General features: G+C 40.6%; 2 protein-coding genes across 2 annotated transcripts; one reads left to right on the forward strand and one right to left on the reverse strand.

Moving 5' to 3' along the window:
- The first annotated feature begins 651 nt into the window (after positions 1–651).
- LOC104428894 (putative receptor-like protein kinase At3g47110) lies at positions 652–7,533 on the forward strand. Its single transcript, XM_039300103.1, has 4 exons — positions 652–928; positions 4,359–6,968; positions 7,131–7,210; positions 7,270–7,533. Exons 1-4 carry the CDS (start codon positions 652–654, stop codon positions 7,531–7,533), a joined length of 3,231 nt encoding a protein of 1,076 aa, XP_039156037.1.
- Positions 7,534–12,636: 5,103 nt separating this feature from the next.
- LOC104417420 (protein DMP2) lies at positions 12,637–13,188 on the reverse strand. Its single transcript, XM_039300104.1, has one exon. It carries the CDS (start codon positions 13,186–13,188, stop codon positions 12,637–12,639), a length of 552 nt encoding a protein of 183 aa, XP_039156038.1.
- Between the last annotated feature and the right edge of the window lie 2,200 nt (positions 13,189–15,388).

The following is a 15,388-nucleotide window of genomic DNA, read 5'->3' on the forward strand; positions in this document are numbered from 1 at the left end:
TTAAGAATTGTTGATTATGTCTCCAGTTCGAACTACCCGACCTGATGTTAATAGCGAGACTTTGGATGGTAGCTCTTACATTATTTCTTTTGGAGCGTGAAAAATAAGAAACGAGAATCCTGAATATGCACCCGGTCAAACCGAATCTGCAGAGAAACAACAAAGGTAAGCTTTCCTTTTGGTTCGGCCAATTGCCTGATTTGGGGGATTACTTTTCTTTATTATAATATTAAGAGAGTTATGGGTCAAAAACGGAGAACCATCGTGAGTAGGCCTTCTATTGTTGTTGCGTGCGAGGGCTGCTAATCCAAGAAGTGGCTGCGACCGTTGAGCAATTACGTGAAGCTAAATTCTGTGGGTTCGGATGTACTTTAAGGCTGGAAAATATTTGAACATATGAGCAATTGTAGGTATGTAACCCTCCAATTTTTATTTTTATTTTTCCAGAGTAATTCTTCGATTGATTATTGGATTATTTGCTATTGGCTCTTTTCATGAAATAAGTAACAACATTTGGACCGAACCACGTTAATCTTAGGTATTCCTTATTGTTGCTCGTTCATTGCTCTAGTGATTTCGCATTGACAAGATCCATTAGTTATTTTTTTGCGTTATATTATAATAGGAAGGGTGGTGGATGAAGCGCTTCACATGGAAGCAGTGCGGGTAGAGGAAGTAGCTGCACTGGATGCAGGCGAAGACGTCCACGGACGCCGCGATCAGTCATGCACATCCGAAGCACTGAATCCATTGGTCGAGCCCTCGGGTGAAGGGTTGATAAGGGATCCAGTTGTGTGGATGGCTGAAATGCTTGTGGAATTCCATCTATGTTTTGGGCTCTGTGCGCTCGTCTGTGAGAGAAGGGAGGAAGGGAGGTTGGCTTATAAACTCCATCAGGAACTCCTCATATATGTAGGAAATAGTGGAAGTTTGGGAATCAATGGAACAAATATCGAATATCCTCTTTATGACGTACTGAACAAAGTCAATTATAGTATACAAAAATTACACAAAAATTCATGTTTTCAGTTGGATCTAACGTAAATCACATTATATCTTGATATGTGATTGACATTAATCTATTAGATTAACTCTATATAACAACTTCCCCAAGCAAGGTCAATTATATTTCTTCTTTGGCGCTTTAAAGGGTATATAACATTAATTCTCTCTTTGTGCATCAAACATGGCAACCTATGACATTAACTAGGAGATAACATGCACAAAGCAAAAGAGAAATGTTGATCAACCATCTCTCTCTCTCTCCCTCTCTCTCTCTCTCACATATGAAGCTAGGATTAGCTAATACAAGTTACTGCATACAGCTTCCCACATGCATGAAAAGGTCGTGGAAATATTACATAATTTGGCAGCAAATAGAGCCTCGCCTACGTAAAGCCCATGCTACTCTCTCTCTCTCTCTCTCTCGCTCTCGCGTTAATGCTCACGCATGTCATTGGCAAAGCAGTGCGATCCTTCCTTTGATTAACTCGGTTTGTCCCCGTAATCATACCAACACACACTTTAATTTTTTGCATGATGTGTTCTTAGTAAGTCAACTTGTTTCATATTCCCCCATATGCCTTATTAATATTTCAAAACTATACTTTTGATCCCTAAATTTGAGCTTTTTTTTTAGAGAAGTACACCCTAAGTGCCAAAACTTGGCATAGAGGGACACATAAGTACCAAAAGTTAGGAAAGTAATACTTAAATGCCAAAATCGGAGTAAAATGGATTACTTAAATACCAATCCGGCCAAAATGTTGACGTGGCCATTTTCCGGCGAAGTAAGTGCAAAACGGCATCATTTTGCATGCTGATGTGCCTAAACAATGCAAAAACGACGTCATTTTGGTGATGGCGTGGTAAAAAAAATTATATAAATTAAATTAAATTAAATTTAAAACTACTTATTTTAAACATTTAAAAATACAAATACAAATATTAAAAAAATGAAAGAAAGGAGGCTGTTGAGGGCGGAGCCCTCGCCGCCGGAAGGGCCGATGGCGGTAGGGAGGTGGCGGCGGGGAGGGCTCAGCCCCGAGCTGCCTCCCTTCCCCTTTCTCTCTCCCTTTTTTTTATTATAAAATATTGTATTTGTATTTTTAAATGTTTTAAATATATTTAGTTTTAAATTTAATTTAATTAATTTTTACATTAATTTGTTACTATGTCAGCACCAAAATGACGTCATTTTTACATTATCTAGCCACGTCCGTGTGCAAACCGATGCCGTTTTGCACTTATTTCGCCGAAAAATGGCCACGTCAGCATTTTGGCCGGATTTTGACTGGATTGGCATTTGAGTAATCCATTTTGCTTCGATTTTGGCACGTAAGTGTCGCTATTCTAACTTTTGATACTTAAGTGTCCATCCATGTCAAATTTTAGCACTTGGGGTGTACTTCTTCCTCTTTTTTTTCGTTTTTTTTTTTCTGGTCAAATCCTCTTAACATTTAGTTTGTTTCATCAAGTCATTAAATTTGCATAGCCTTTTCTAATGAAATCCCTTTAGCTCCAAATTTAATTAATTGGAGTCATCATACCTCATTTGAGAATTTTTGCATTTTGCACTATTCTAATTTCATCACCTTCATATTCTTTCTATCTTTTGGCATACTATTTAATTACTACGAACACAACAACAAAATTTTGGCATATTGCACTTAATTAGCATTTCTCTTCTTACAAAGTATATGGTCTAGTGGTGATGTGTACTAACTCCATTCATAGGAATCTAATCCAATATAAAATTTAAATTTGTTGACCAAGACTTTGCTTAAAGAATGCATAGTTAGTGCAGAGGACACAAAGTAATTCCATGGGTCCCTCTTTGTTTCACATGACCTAATCACATTGCCTTCTCATGTCATTCTTGTTTGATTCGCCTTGGATGAGGATCATGTCGTGCAACAAGAATCTTGATTATTTCCTAATAACAGTATTATTCCCAAGATGGTTAATGTTCATTTTTTGTTTGTCTAGTTCTAATTGGTCTTAGGCGATTGCTAAAAACAATAATTTCTTTTTAGTCACATCGCACCGAAAAGATTCAACAACCCTCAAATTATTTTTCATTTTTTTTCTTGTGGACATCACGACTAATCAAAAGATCATTTGAAGTTAATTAAAGAAAGTAAATCCAATTGCGATGGAATCAGCCTACACACGGAGGAAATTTGGTCAGCATGGGAGGCAAATTTGGCTTGCCGTGCACTCTGAGGCAATACCAAAGGATCATCTTCACCCATGTGAACTGTCTCGACTATGGGTCTTTGTTTATAATTCCTTGATTCTAGGAAAATAAAAGCAAAAGAAAGGGTGAGTGGAGGAAACAGATTGATGTTCCCATGGCTTTTCCCATGTGAACTGTCTCGACTATGCCTTGTCAAAAGAAGAAGGATCGTTTACTTGACTTGAACTATCACACTTTTTCAATTAAATATCATATGCCAATTACAACTTGCTTACCTTTTTCACTAGTCATATGCCTTTGGGATTAAATACATACAAAGTTTTTTACAATTCCGATAATTTTTTTTTAAATAACAATATGACTATATTCAAAAGTTAAAGATAATAACATAATAGCGGTGGGCTTTGTTACTATCAATCCATAATTCGTCTATAAGTACTCAAGAAGCAAAATCCAATTTGGATATCAATGTAACAAGTTAAACGCGAATACAACATTAATATCAGAGGTACTATTTTGAAATAAATTCTGCTTCACCATAGTAGAGATTTTGCTCTCTATTCTATACGAGCGCTATTTTTAATTTTAAATATAAATCCACAATGTATAATTTATAGAAAAGATATATATTATAATTGAAAAATGAAATTAAATTTGATTATAAATTGTGAAATAAATCTGCTTACATGTATAATTAATACTGTTATGCTTTTGAGTAATGGAAAGTTAAGATTTTATATGTACGGAAAAGGCTCAAGTCGTCACCCCCTACTAAACGGCTCGTAAATTCAGGGAATGGAAAGACATGATTGACGATGAAAATGAAGGGGGGGCCCGTGGTTTTTTCAGCTTTCATTGACTGACTTGATCATCAATAGTTACCTTGCATGTCACGGCCTTCTAATTTTCTTAACTTGAGAGGACCATGAAAAGATCTGTCATGACTATTCTTGAATTGATGAATTTAACACGCCTTAGTATGACAGAACATGCTGCCCGCTATTATATATTCACGAATTGTTTCGAAACACCATTGCAAGAAAACAGAAAGAGACTCGAGCTGAGTGCGCTTTGCTGCAAATCCTCATGGACCTTCCCTATAGAGGTCGAGTTTTACTTGGGTCGTTCTCATGCTTTACTACCATCATTCTTCTATTAGGGAGTGTCCTATCTTTAGTAAAAGCTGGCACGAACGAGACTGATCGGCTTGCTTTGCTGGAATTCAAGGCTCGAATAGTTGATCCTGGCGGGGTTTTGAGCTCATGGAATGATTCTAGCCACTTCTGCGAATGGTATGGCATCACATGCGGTCGTAGACACCGAAGGGTCACCATACTAGACCTCCACTCCAAGAACCTGGCTGGGGTTGTGCCGCCCCATATTGGTAACTTGAGCTTTCTGAGGGAAGTCTATTTGCAGAACAACAGTTTCTGCTCTGAAATTCCCTTGCAATTTGGCCGCTTGTTTAAGTTGCACGAGTTGTTCCTTAATAATAACTCATTTAGCGGACAAATCCATTCGAATCTCTCCCATTGCTCTAATTTGCTCATTCTTAATTTAGGTCTAAATAGGCTGGAAGGAAATTTGCCTACAGAGCTTGGGTCGTTGTCCATGCTCCAAAAACTTCAACTTGAAGGTAACAGCTTGACCGGAAACATTCCGCCATCATTTGGAAACTTATCCTTTCTTCAATTCTTTAGATTGGGGAAAAATAATCTCGGCGGTACAATCCCAGAGACTCTAGGCCGACTAAGAAATCTATACTTCCTCAGTCTCACCTTCAACAAATTTGTTGGTAGGATTCCTATCTCGATTTTCAATATATCCACTATGATATCCCTTTATGTGAGTGCAAATCAATTAGAGGGGGGCTTACCCAATGATTTAGGCTTCACCCTTCCAAATCTCAGGGAAATCGCTTTGTTTGAAAACCACCTCACTGGACCCATTCCTGAGTCAATAACCAATGCCTCTAATCTTGGTATGTTCGTAATCGGGTTGAACAACTTTACTGGGAAAGTTCCTTCTTTCTCAAATATGAGAGAACACTATTGGCTTGAAATTGGCTTTAACAACTTAGGAAGTGGGGAGTTTGTTGATTTGGATTTCCTTTGCTCTTTAACCAATTCCACAAAATTGGAAAAATTAGGTATAGAGGCCAATGCTTTCAGAGGACCAATACCCGATTGTATCAATAACCTCTCTATCACCCTTACACATTTTTTGTTGCACAATAACCATATTTCTGGAACCTTACCTTCTGGAATTGGAAATCTCATCAATTTGGAAATCTTGGCCATGGGGCTTAACAACATCTCGGGAAACATTCCTTTGGAGATTGGAAACCTAAACAAATTGGGGATTATGGATCTTAGTCGAAATAAATTCTTGGGGAAGATACCAGAATCTATCGGGAATTTAAGGATGTTAACCATAGTGTACATGGATAGCAATAATCTCTGGGGCCCAATACCATCGTCTCTAGGAAATTGCCAAAACCTACTTGTCCTAGACCTTTCAACCAATAACCTCAGCGGTAACATTCCCCTGGAAATTATGGGCCTCTCATCTTTGTCAATTTATCTTAACTTGTCTCAAAATAGTTTGACCGGCTCCCTTCCGATAGAGGTTGGAAAGTTGAAAAATCTCGGTGCATTAGCTCTTAATGGGAACAAACTATCTCAACAGATTCCAAGCAGTATCGGCAGTTGTCTAAGCATGGAAGGCCTATATGTGCAAGATAATTTCTTTGAAGGGCCCCTGCCATTGACTATGAGTTCCATGAAAGGCCTTCAAGATTTGAATGTTTCCAACAACCAATTGTCCGGCCATATCCCAGAATTTCTAGGGTCACTAAATCTGACAAATTTGAGCCTATCTTACAACAATTTCGAGGGTGCATTGCCTATAGGAGGAGTTTTCAGAAGTGTCATTTCAACTTCAGTTGTTGGAAATAAGAAGCTTTGCGGGGGTCTGCCAAATTTTCAACTACCGAAATGCGACTGCAAAGAGTCCAAACATGTGAGAATAAGTGGAATCACAAAAATCCTAATATCCACAGTCTCAGCTCTTGTAGGAGTAGCCTCTGTACTCTCTTTCTTATACTTCTTTTGGTTTAGACACAATAAGAATACATTAGCTTCAAGCTCTTTTGAAAATGGGCTTTTGCATGTTTCTTATCACAGTCTACTAAGAGCAACGAATGAATTCTCTTCCACCAATTTGCTCGGCATGGGTAGTTTTGGGTCCGTGTATAGAGGGTTTCTTGATCAGACTCAGTCAATTGTGGCCGTCAAGATTCTTGATCTTACATGTTACGGAGCTTCCAAGAGCTTCATAACTGAGTGCGAGGCCTTGAGAAGAATCCGACACCGTAATCTCGTGAAGGTACTTACGGCATGTTCTGGGTTTGATTTTAATGGAAATGATTTCAAGGCATTGGTCTATGAATTCATGTCGAATGGGAGCTTGGATGAATGGTTGCACCCAACTACATCGCAGTATACGGCAAGAAGCAAGTTGAGTCTACTTGGGAGAGTGAATATTGCCATTGATGTTGCTTGCGCACTAGATTATCTCCATCATCACTGTGAAACGCCAATAGTTCATTGTGATCTAAAGCCAAGCAACGTCCTTCTTGATGCTGAAATGACTGGACATGTAGGTGATTTCGGGCTTGCCAAGTTCCTCCCGGAAGCAACGCATAAGTTATTGGTCAATCAATCAAGCTCTATCGGAGTAAAAGGATCTTTTGGCTACATAGCTCCAGGTAATGATGCAGAAGTTTGGCCTTTCAATTTATTTCCTCATATTGAACATGCAATTGGAGATTGATCCTTAAATAAAAAGGCAAATGCATGAAACATCACTAGACTATATTTCAATCTCAATTATTCACTATGCCATGACTATGCTTTGTTGACTATTGTAGAGTATGGCTCGGGAAGTGCAATATCCACAGAAGGAGATGTGCACATAGCTTCGGAGTCCTCGTTTTGGAGATGTTCACAGGCAAGAGGCCGACTGATGACATGTTTGAAAATGGGCTAAACCTTCATTGCTTTGCAAAGGCAGCTCTAGCAAATCAAGTGGAAAAGGTAATTGATCCCATCCTGCTTCAAGAAAACCAAGAGTCCAAGAAAAGACGAACGGTCACTTTAGATGGCAAGAACAAAAGCTGGTTTAGCACTCTAGAGTGTTTGGTTTCGATCATCGAAATAGGAGTGACTTGCTCTTTTGAGTCTCCGAGGGAACGGATGGATATCATTGATGCATTGACTAAACTCCAAGGAATCAGGAAGAAACATTTGAGTTCATTGGCATTGCCTAGTTGATGTAAAATCTGAGCTTCATATGGAGTCATGTGGTCTTTAGGGTCATTGCTTTGTCTGGAATAGGATGTGAAATTTGGCCATTCACAAAGAATTTGAATATCGCAATAGCGAAATCAAAAGTGATGGAGACTAGTGTCGTAGCGGTCCAAGGAAGATCGAAATAGTTTACGTTGTCTTAAGCGGAAGATCAACGTTCTTCAATTGTGTGAAAAATAAATATATTTTATTTTGCTTTAACCCACAAACACTATTGATGAGTTTGAAGGTAAAGGATGTCATAAGTTTGCCATAGTGTGTTATCTTGAACATGTTTTGTATTTATCGACATGTGTTGTACATTTATATGTATTCTATTTATAGGAATAAAGTGAATGTTTTTTACAGTTTGAAATTTGATGGGGTGAAACCATACACCTTCTTCCTTTTTTTCTAGTATTAGAGTCAACTAAAGAATATACTTAAGTAAATTCAACGTATAATATCATTCACGAGAAACATTCTGAAATAAATGATAAAGTCAAACAAGATAAAAACATGAGGTACGGCAAATGCTGGCCTTTTTTTCACTCCGAATGAACAAGCAATCAAATTGCAATAAAGAAGTTTACATGTATTGTACTCCATCAAACCATAACATCACTTCACTAAACCAAACTATCATCGACAGACTAAAAAAATTCCACAACACTATTTCACTAATTTCATCAGTGAAAAAAAAGAGAGAGACACAACACCATTTCACGTATTACACCAAATCATAACACTACTTCTCTGAACCAACCCATTGTCAACAAAAAATAAAAATAAAAAATCAACAACACTATTTCACTAAACCCATCAATGAAAAAAAAAGAAAAGAAGAGAGCCATGACATCACTTCACGTACTCCACCAAACCATAACACTACTTCACTAAACCAACCCATCATCAACAAATCAAAAAACATCCACAAGAATATTTCACTAAACCCATCTCAATATTTTTTTTTTCTTTCTTGATGGCCTACTGCTATTTTTCAACAATGTTCTACATCTCTCTCAAATAGGGATGATCGTGGCATTAAATCTAGCTTGCCAACCTCTAGTTGACATTTGCCAAGGGTGGTCGCGCGATTGCGACAAGCTTTGTTGAGGTTGGTTGACATTGGCAAGCTTCCTCCAAATGAGCTCTCTCTTGCCTTGGGCTGAAGGTCACGCAATCAAACGGTCGAGGAAGTGGTAGGGGCAGTTGCGATGAACGAGCCTAGGTTATGATGGTGGGGCTCTGTGTTAAAATCCACTTTAGAATAAAGTATATCAACCAACAATCACATTGAGCAAAAGATCTTTGAGTTGAAGCCCATTGTCTAAATCCAAAATCATTCTCCACAAAACTCTTCCAATTGTGCTTGAATACATATTACATTGTATTCCTTGCTCTTGAAATTTCCATTTTGTATTTTAGTTTTGTCACAAAACTTTTGACTTGGATTATCATGAAGATACGGACCTGAGCAAGTTCTTAAAAGGCTCATGGGGAATAAATAGGCAGGAGAACCGCCTTGGGGTAGGCGACCCCGCAATGTCACCCCATATTCCCTTCTCCTCGGGAAGACAAAGATAGATGAGGAATTATGGGGCCTCACGGTGGTGAAGGCATACACCATGTCGGGACTTTGGTTCTGGCTACCGTTGGGTAAGCTGGTATAGTAGCCACCTGCGCTTGAGGTGAGTGAGGACAGGTGAAATCCCTACAGTAGATTTGGCATACCTTACAGCAGGTTCCAAAACCAACCGCCAGATCTGTTCCCCTATTCTGGAACCTGCCGAAGATAACCAAGTTTTAAATTATTTATAAGCACATGGTCGCCGACAGGTGAAGAATTGATCGGCTGGTGAGCTAGGAGTGATACTATCCGTCTACTCCAAAAATTTCTTTAAAAAAAACCTTCCCATTCCAAGAGGCTACTTGAAATTTTCGAGAGAAAATCAATTGCCTCTAAGGAAGGATTAGCTTTTAACTTAAGCATAACATGAACTCGCCTGTTCAACTAAGATAACAAATAAAATGCACCACCAACCTCAAATTTTGAGTTCTCGTTAATCCAAACAAAACTACACACCCTCAACTGAATCGTCTCATCAATGATTCATAATCTCTGATTTTCATTATTTTCTATTATGTTCACTTGCAACATTAATTGAACTTGTAACCTCATGAAAGATGGGTGATCCCTTTCTTTACTAGATTTCAAAGATAAACGTTCACAATGGCTTACTATTGAAAAAATACTGAAAATTTGCTGTAAAAATGCAATCGAGTTATAGCATAATTAAACATAAAGCTTGTTAATTTAGTGCGTAATTTCGTTCAATTTGAGCAATAGAAAATAACAGAAAAAATTAAGAGAAAAGAGCTGACAATTTAAAAGAGAAAAACCGTCACCGAAAGAGAGTGATCGGTGTCCAACGCAGTCGAGGGTTGACAACCCTTCTCTCTCTCCCCCCAAAGGTTTTGTATTTTTTATTATATTTCAGCCCTTTTTTTTCCTTTTCATAAATATTTCAATTTTTTTGGGCAATGTGCGCCTTATATCCTCAAAAACTTTTAAAATGACATGTCAATATTTTTCTAATTCAAATAGGACAGAACTAATCCATATGGCTTGGGCATGCACAAGTTATATGGTATTACCAATGTCATTTTTGGCATATGTCGGGTTTTTATATAGATATTAACCATGTTCTTTAACCTGTGAGTTTAGTCTCAAAATTACTCCTGGCCTTTAAAAAAGACAAATAAAGTTAATAAAAGTATTTTATTATCTGATTTGACAAGTTTAATTACCTCGATTGAACTTGTTCAATGTTTTAAGACTTTTGATATATGTCCCCTTTATCAATAAGTATGTGAGTAACCGTGTGTTCTTATTTATATTCATCAATCAAATAGCTTTTCTTATCAAAAATCAAGTTAAAAAGAAAAGGTTATATAATTACCAATTTATCTCGTCAATTTATCAAAAAGAAAACATAATCCAATAATCACCATTGTTTCACTAGAATCCAGATGGCCCAAGATCTCAACAACATAGATTTCACTGAATCATTCATCTATGTCATCGGAATCAAACATTCCCCATCAACTTCGGAGATCAACTTTGAAATTACTAGTCACTGACCTCCATCAACAATTTCTTCCGTATCTTAGGGAAGTTACCATGCAGGTTAGACTTGATCAAAGACCAGATGGCTCATGAGGTCGTTAGGGCGAACACACGAGTTTGCAGAAGCACGCATTCAGTCATGTAACTTGTGCCCAGCCTAATGAAGTCCGAGCCGGGCTTGCCGAGCTCAGAAAAATGTCATGTAACTCATCGTCTTTGGACAGGCATAGACAACCATTAGTTATTTTAGGTCCGGGTCGGCCCGACTTGGATAGGAGAGAATGCTTCGAAGATTAGCTTCGAACCTCGAATTTGAGTTGTCCCTCGATCAAAAGAGAACGATATGCTTTCAACTAAACCGTCTCATCAACAGTTCACGATCTCCAGTTCCCATCCTTCTCCGCGATTACAGAAAGGGGCATGGCAGCAAAAGAAGTTTTTTCACAGATTCGTCCAAGGACAAGAAGAGAAAAACTCTCGCATTCACACCCCCCACAAGACTCCAACTCCGTCCTCGCTATTTCCTAATATTACAAATCCACCCCCCATTTATTCTTTTCTTCCTTCTTCGAACCCTTAGTCTGTACCCACTACTACAACTAATCACTAAAAATGTAGCCTAATTGCAGCAAAAGAAGCGCGTATTGCGCGCATGCTCCTCCTAGTTTCTCCAAATTCCGGATCGGCACCGCGTTTCTGAAAAAACTCGCGCTTGAAGAAGTTCATGAACAGAGAGAGAAATGGGAGAAAACGAGAGAGAGAGAATTTGATGAATGTATTTCTTCTATTATTCAACTCCTTGAATCTTTACAATATGAGAGATTTCCTTCTTATATCTACTCTAGTTCTCTCAATGAATCTGTTTTACAATTGAACTGTTGAAGAAGTAGTTAACTACCTAACTGCAAAGAACTAACCGAATACCGGTCACAAGAAGAAAAACAGAGTAAATGGAAAAACAGAGTGCATGAGCAGAGTAACGACTTAGCAGACTTTGCAGCCTCTCTTCATGCAATATCTCAATCTGCATTATCATCCTTCTTCTTTCCTTTCTTTATTTTTAACAGTACATCTTCTTCTTTCTGTACACTTCTCGGCAACATTCATACAATCAGCTTCTTCCTCATTTATGCTCTTGGCTTCTGTTCTTGATATTTGCTGTTGAATAAGCTGTTGTCTTTTGTTCTTAACAGCGCTAAGGTCCAGACCTCGAGAACTTCGAGATAGAGAGAGGTAGAGAAGCGATGGAAATGGATCTGGAATCGGCTAGATCTGATCTTCAAAGATCATCTATACTTGGCGGTATTCGAAAGAGCTCTTGGTTTTCCTCACAGGAGATCGAGCCGGAGCAACCGCCGGAGGTCCCTGGTGGCCGAATCGTCGACCAAGAGCGCCTGCTTCTTCTTCTCCTTCGAAAACGACGGCAGCGGAAGCGATCTCGGCTTCGGCGACACGGCGAACGCCGACCGCCGCCGGGGACCTCGGCCCCGTCGCAATGTCCTGCTTCCTGGCCATCTCCGGCTTTGGACTTGATCCCGAAATGACAACTGGACCGTCGCCTCGCCGGAGGACAGCGGCCTTCCCCGTCACGAGGCCGCCGGGCCGCGCCTGCTCCAGCTGGCAGGGGACGACAGGCCGCTTCCTCGGCGGGTGCTGGTGGTGCCTCCTGTTCGGCCTCGGATTAGCGTAGGAGCTCCTGTAGCCGCTTCTCCTCCGGTGGGGGTAAGCCGCCGGGGAGGAGGCTCCCATTTGCCTGGCCAAGCAGTCCTGAGGCTGCAAGATCTCCGTCGCCATGGCCTCGATTCCAACCTAACCGGCGAAATCGACTGCACAAAACAATAATCGCTAGAGAGAGATTGCTAGAATAGAGCTGAAGGAGCTCGGGAAATGGTGGGATTTATAGAGAGACAAAGCTTCCCCTTCTAAATCACACACATATGGAAGCTTCCCCTTGTAAATCATTCCACCTCCTTGGAAGCACTTCGATCATCGGACTCGTCACTAGAAAAAGGACGCCCGATCCCATGCCTCTTGCTAGGGAATCCCGCGAAACCGGCGCTAGAAATGGCGCCGATCACCACAGGCACAGCCTTGAGCAACACCTTATGGTCCTTCTTGTACGACGACGAGTACAAGCACTCCACAGTGTTCGGGTCCAGCAGCGCTGTCACTGCGAAAACTATGGTCGACAGCAACGCCAGCCCGGAGCTTGTACTCGGACAAGTCGACCAATTCAGAAGCCGGCGAGGACCACAGCCCTTTAGGCATGGCGATGCCGCAACGGACCAGGCCGTTGGAGCTGGTGCAGCTGTCGATGAAGCAAGAGAAAGCGCACGAGAAGCGCACGAGTGGCCATTGTTGGTCAGCAGGGGTTTGAGGAACTGGAACGTGAAGACCGTCCCCGTCGGGAGGAGCTTGATGAGGCTCCCTAGAGAAGCAAACGCGCCGTCCCTAAAGCCCTTGAGCTTGGGCGCATCGCTCTTGGGCTTCGCAGAGCTTGTGAAAGCCATGATCTTGCAGAACGCGCGACGATGGAGCGAACAGGGACTGAAAGATTCCAAGTGTTTGTGGTGCGATGCGAAGCTTCCTTGGTGGTGGGGGGATTACTTATAGCACCTGGAACTGGAAGAGGGAGGCGAAGAGGCTGGGATTGTTTCTACGTAACACGAAAGAGGGGAGCTTCGGAGAAAGGGATTGGCCTTCATCTCCGATCCGAGAGGCTTCAAGCTTGGACTGATATGCTCGTACGTGAGCTAGGGGAGTGCGTTGCTTCCTTGGGACAGTACTAGTGAAATTCGTTTGGATTCTTGTACAACCGTATCGTAGTTTGTCTCGTTGTATTACCTAACTAAGCATCTTATTACTCATTGAAGAGGAGTTTTATCATGATATATGTGATCTTGAGGAATGGCTGATGGTGTCGTTATTATATGGCGACCCCTTTTTGAACAGCTTATATTTCGTAATATCTACCATCCAGGTAATATTTAATAGAAGCCTAAAAATATTTGTTGAATTTCAGTCACAAATCGGCAAAACGACGGACATGAGGTACACATCAAATTTGAAATTGTTACCGTTAGAGTACTATTTCTCTTTCCTCTTTGTGACCATGTTGACACAAAAATCGTCTTAATTTATCTGTTATTGCTGATGGTCACTTGAAAAAAAATACAAAAAATTGAATAAGAAAGTTACTATTATTGAGAGTAACGGACAACCTTCTGAACGTGGCTTAACTGCATCTGCTTGTAAGGAGATAGTGGACATCATTTTTCACAGAAACTGCTCATCTAAACTGCTCCTCTTCTCTTCTTGTATTCAGCCACTCTTCGCTATTTACATTCAACACTCACAGTCTTCTCTCCACACAAATCTCTTCATTTCTCTCTTAAGATGGCTCCCAATTCTTGTTTTTCTTAAAAAAAAATCTAGAAAATCATATTGTCTCTCTACTATTCTCTCAAGAGCACCAAAAGAAAGACCTTCATAGATTGATTTAACTAAGCAATAAATTGCATCCACCGAGTTATCTTTAAGCCAAAGTGTTAAAACGTCTCAACTGGTCGGAGAACATGGAGCATTGCAACAGCTAGCATGACTATGCCATCCTCAACAGAAGCAATAACGCCCATTGGCAAAACACTTGAGTCTTGTGTTACAGGTCGGTCGAACACGATCGATCAAACACCGTGTGGCCTTAGGATTTGTGATCTTAATTCAGCCTACACACGCACATGCTCAACACAAGGTCGACTGCACAAAGGCGTGAATGTATTCACTATCAATGAGTTGAGCTCAAATGAGGAGGAGGGACCCCTATTTATACAAGTTCGGGTCTTATGCTAGCTGTTGATCGTCCCTCCGATCCAACGGTGGAGTTTAAATGATGCCATCATTATAAGTTTACACAGCAGGCCACTCAATGGTCGCAAGCATTGGGAAACAATCCACAGGCGTAAATCAGAAGCAAGATTAGGGTCAGCATGGGTGTCTGACATGGAGCAAGTGAATCACTCCATGTTTGTGCAAGGGATGGCCGAGCATTGATCTAGAGTTGATCGCTAGTCATGCACGAGCCGTTCCCTGTGTCACGCACTAATGAATCAAGCATGGTCGAGGGATTGTTCAAGGGCTGATCAAGGATGGATGCGGGATCAGTCAGGGATCAGTCGGGATTGGAACCGATCAGGGCTTGTCCACGGCAAGCCCTTGTGCGTGACACGGCCGAGTCATGGACGGTCTTGGACATGCTTCGTCCGTCGGCCGTGTCACTTGACTGCAACTTCAACAAGAAATTGCCATCGCACCCACTGTTCCCCTACTACGACTGCCTTCACCAATTCAAATTAAAAATCGTCCACTGGAGAAACTAGTAGAGCTTTAGGAAATGGTTCACAATTATCTTTTGGCAAAAGTTCCATCTCTTCATGCTCCTGAATCCAGCACTGTTCAAAGTCAACTACTAACCCTGCCTACTGCACCCGTTGGTGAGCTTTCTTGTCTTGTTGAACAAACATCTCCTAAAAAACCCTCTACAAACAAAGACGACAAGGATGTTGTTGTTGACATAGAAGGGAAAAATGAGCCTATTGAACAACCAACTATGGATCAACCCACAATGCCATCCATCAAGAAGTCCCCGTTCCAACTGTTGAACAACCAGAGGCCACCACCGAACAAAGTGAGCCTCAAACAGAAACTGAGGAA

The sequence above is a fragment of the Eucalyptus grandis genome, chromosome 8, assembly GCF_016545825.1.
Source record: "Eucalyptus grandis isolate ANBG69807.140 chromosome 8, ASM1654582v1, whole genome shotgun sequence".
Taxonomy (NCBI): domain Eukaryota; kingdom Viridiplantae; phylum Streptophyta; class Magnoliopsida; order Myrtales; family Myrtaceae; genus Eucalyptus; species Eucalyptus grandis.

Coding starts and splice junctions, on each gene's coding strand:
- LOC104417420 (XM_039300104.1), bottom strand. CDS start 13,188: ATGGCTTTCACAAGCTCTGCGAAGCCCAAGAGCGATGCGCCCAAGCTC.
- LOC104428894 (XM_039300103.1), top strand. CDS start 652: ATGGAAGCAGTGCGGGTAGAGGAAGTAGCTGCACTGGATGCAGGCGAA. Junction 929..4,358: donor ATATGTAGGAAATAGTGGAA/GTTTGGGAATCA, acceptor TTCTTCTATTAG/GGAGTGTCCTATCTTTAGTA. Junction 7,211..7,269: donor CGTTTTGGAGATGTTCACAG/GCAAGAGGCCGA, acceptor TGCTTTGCAAAG/GCAGCTCTAGCAAATCAAGT.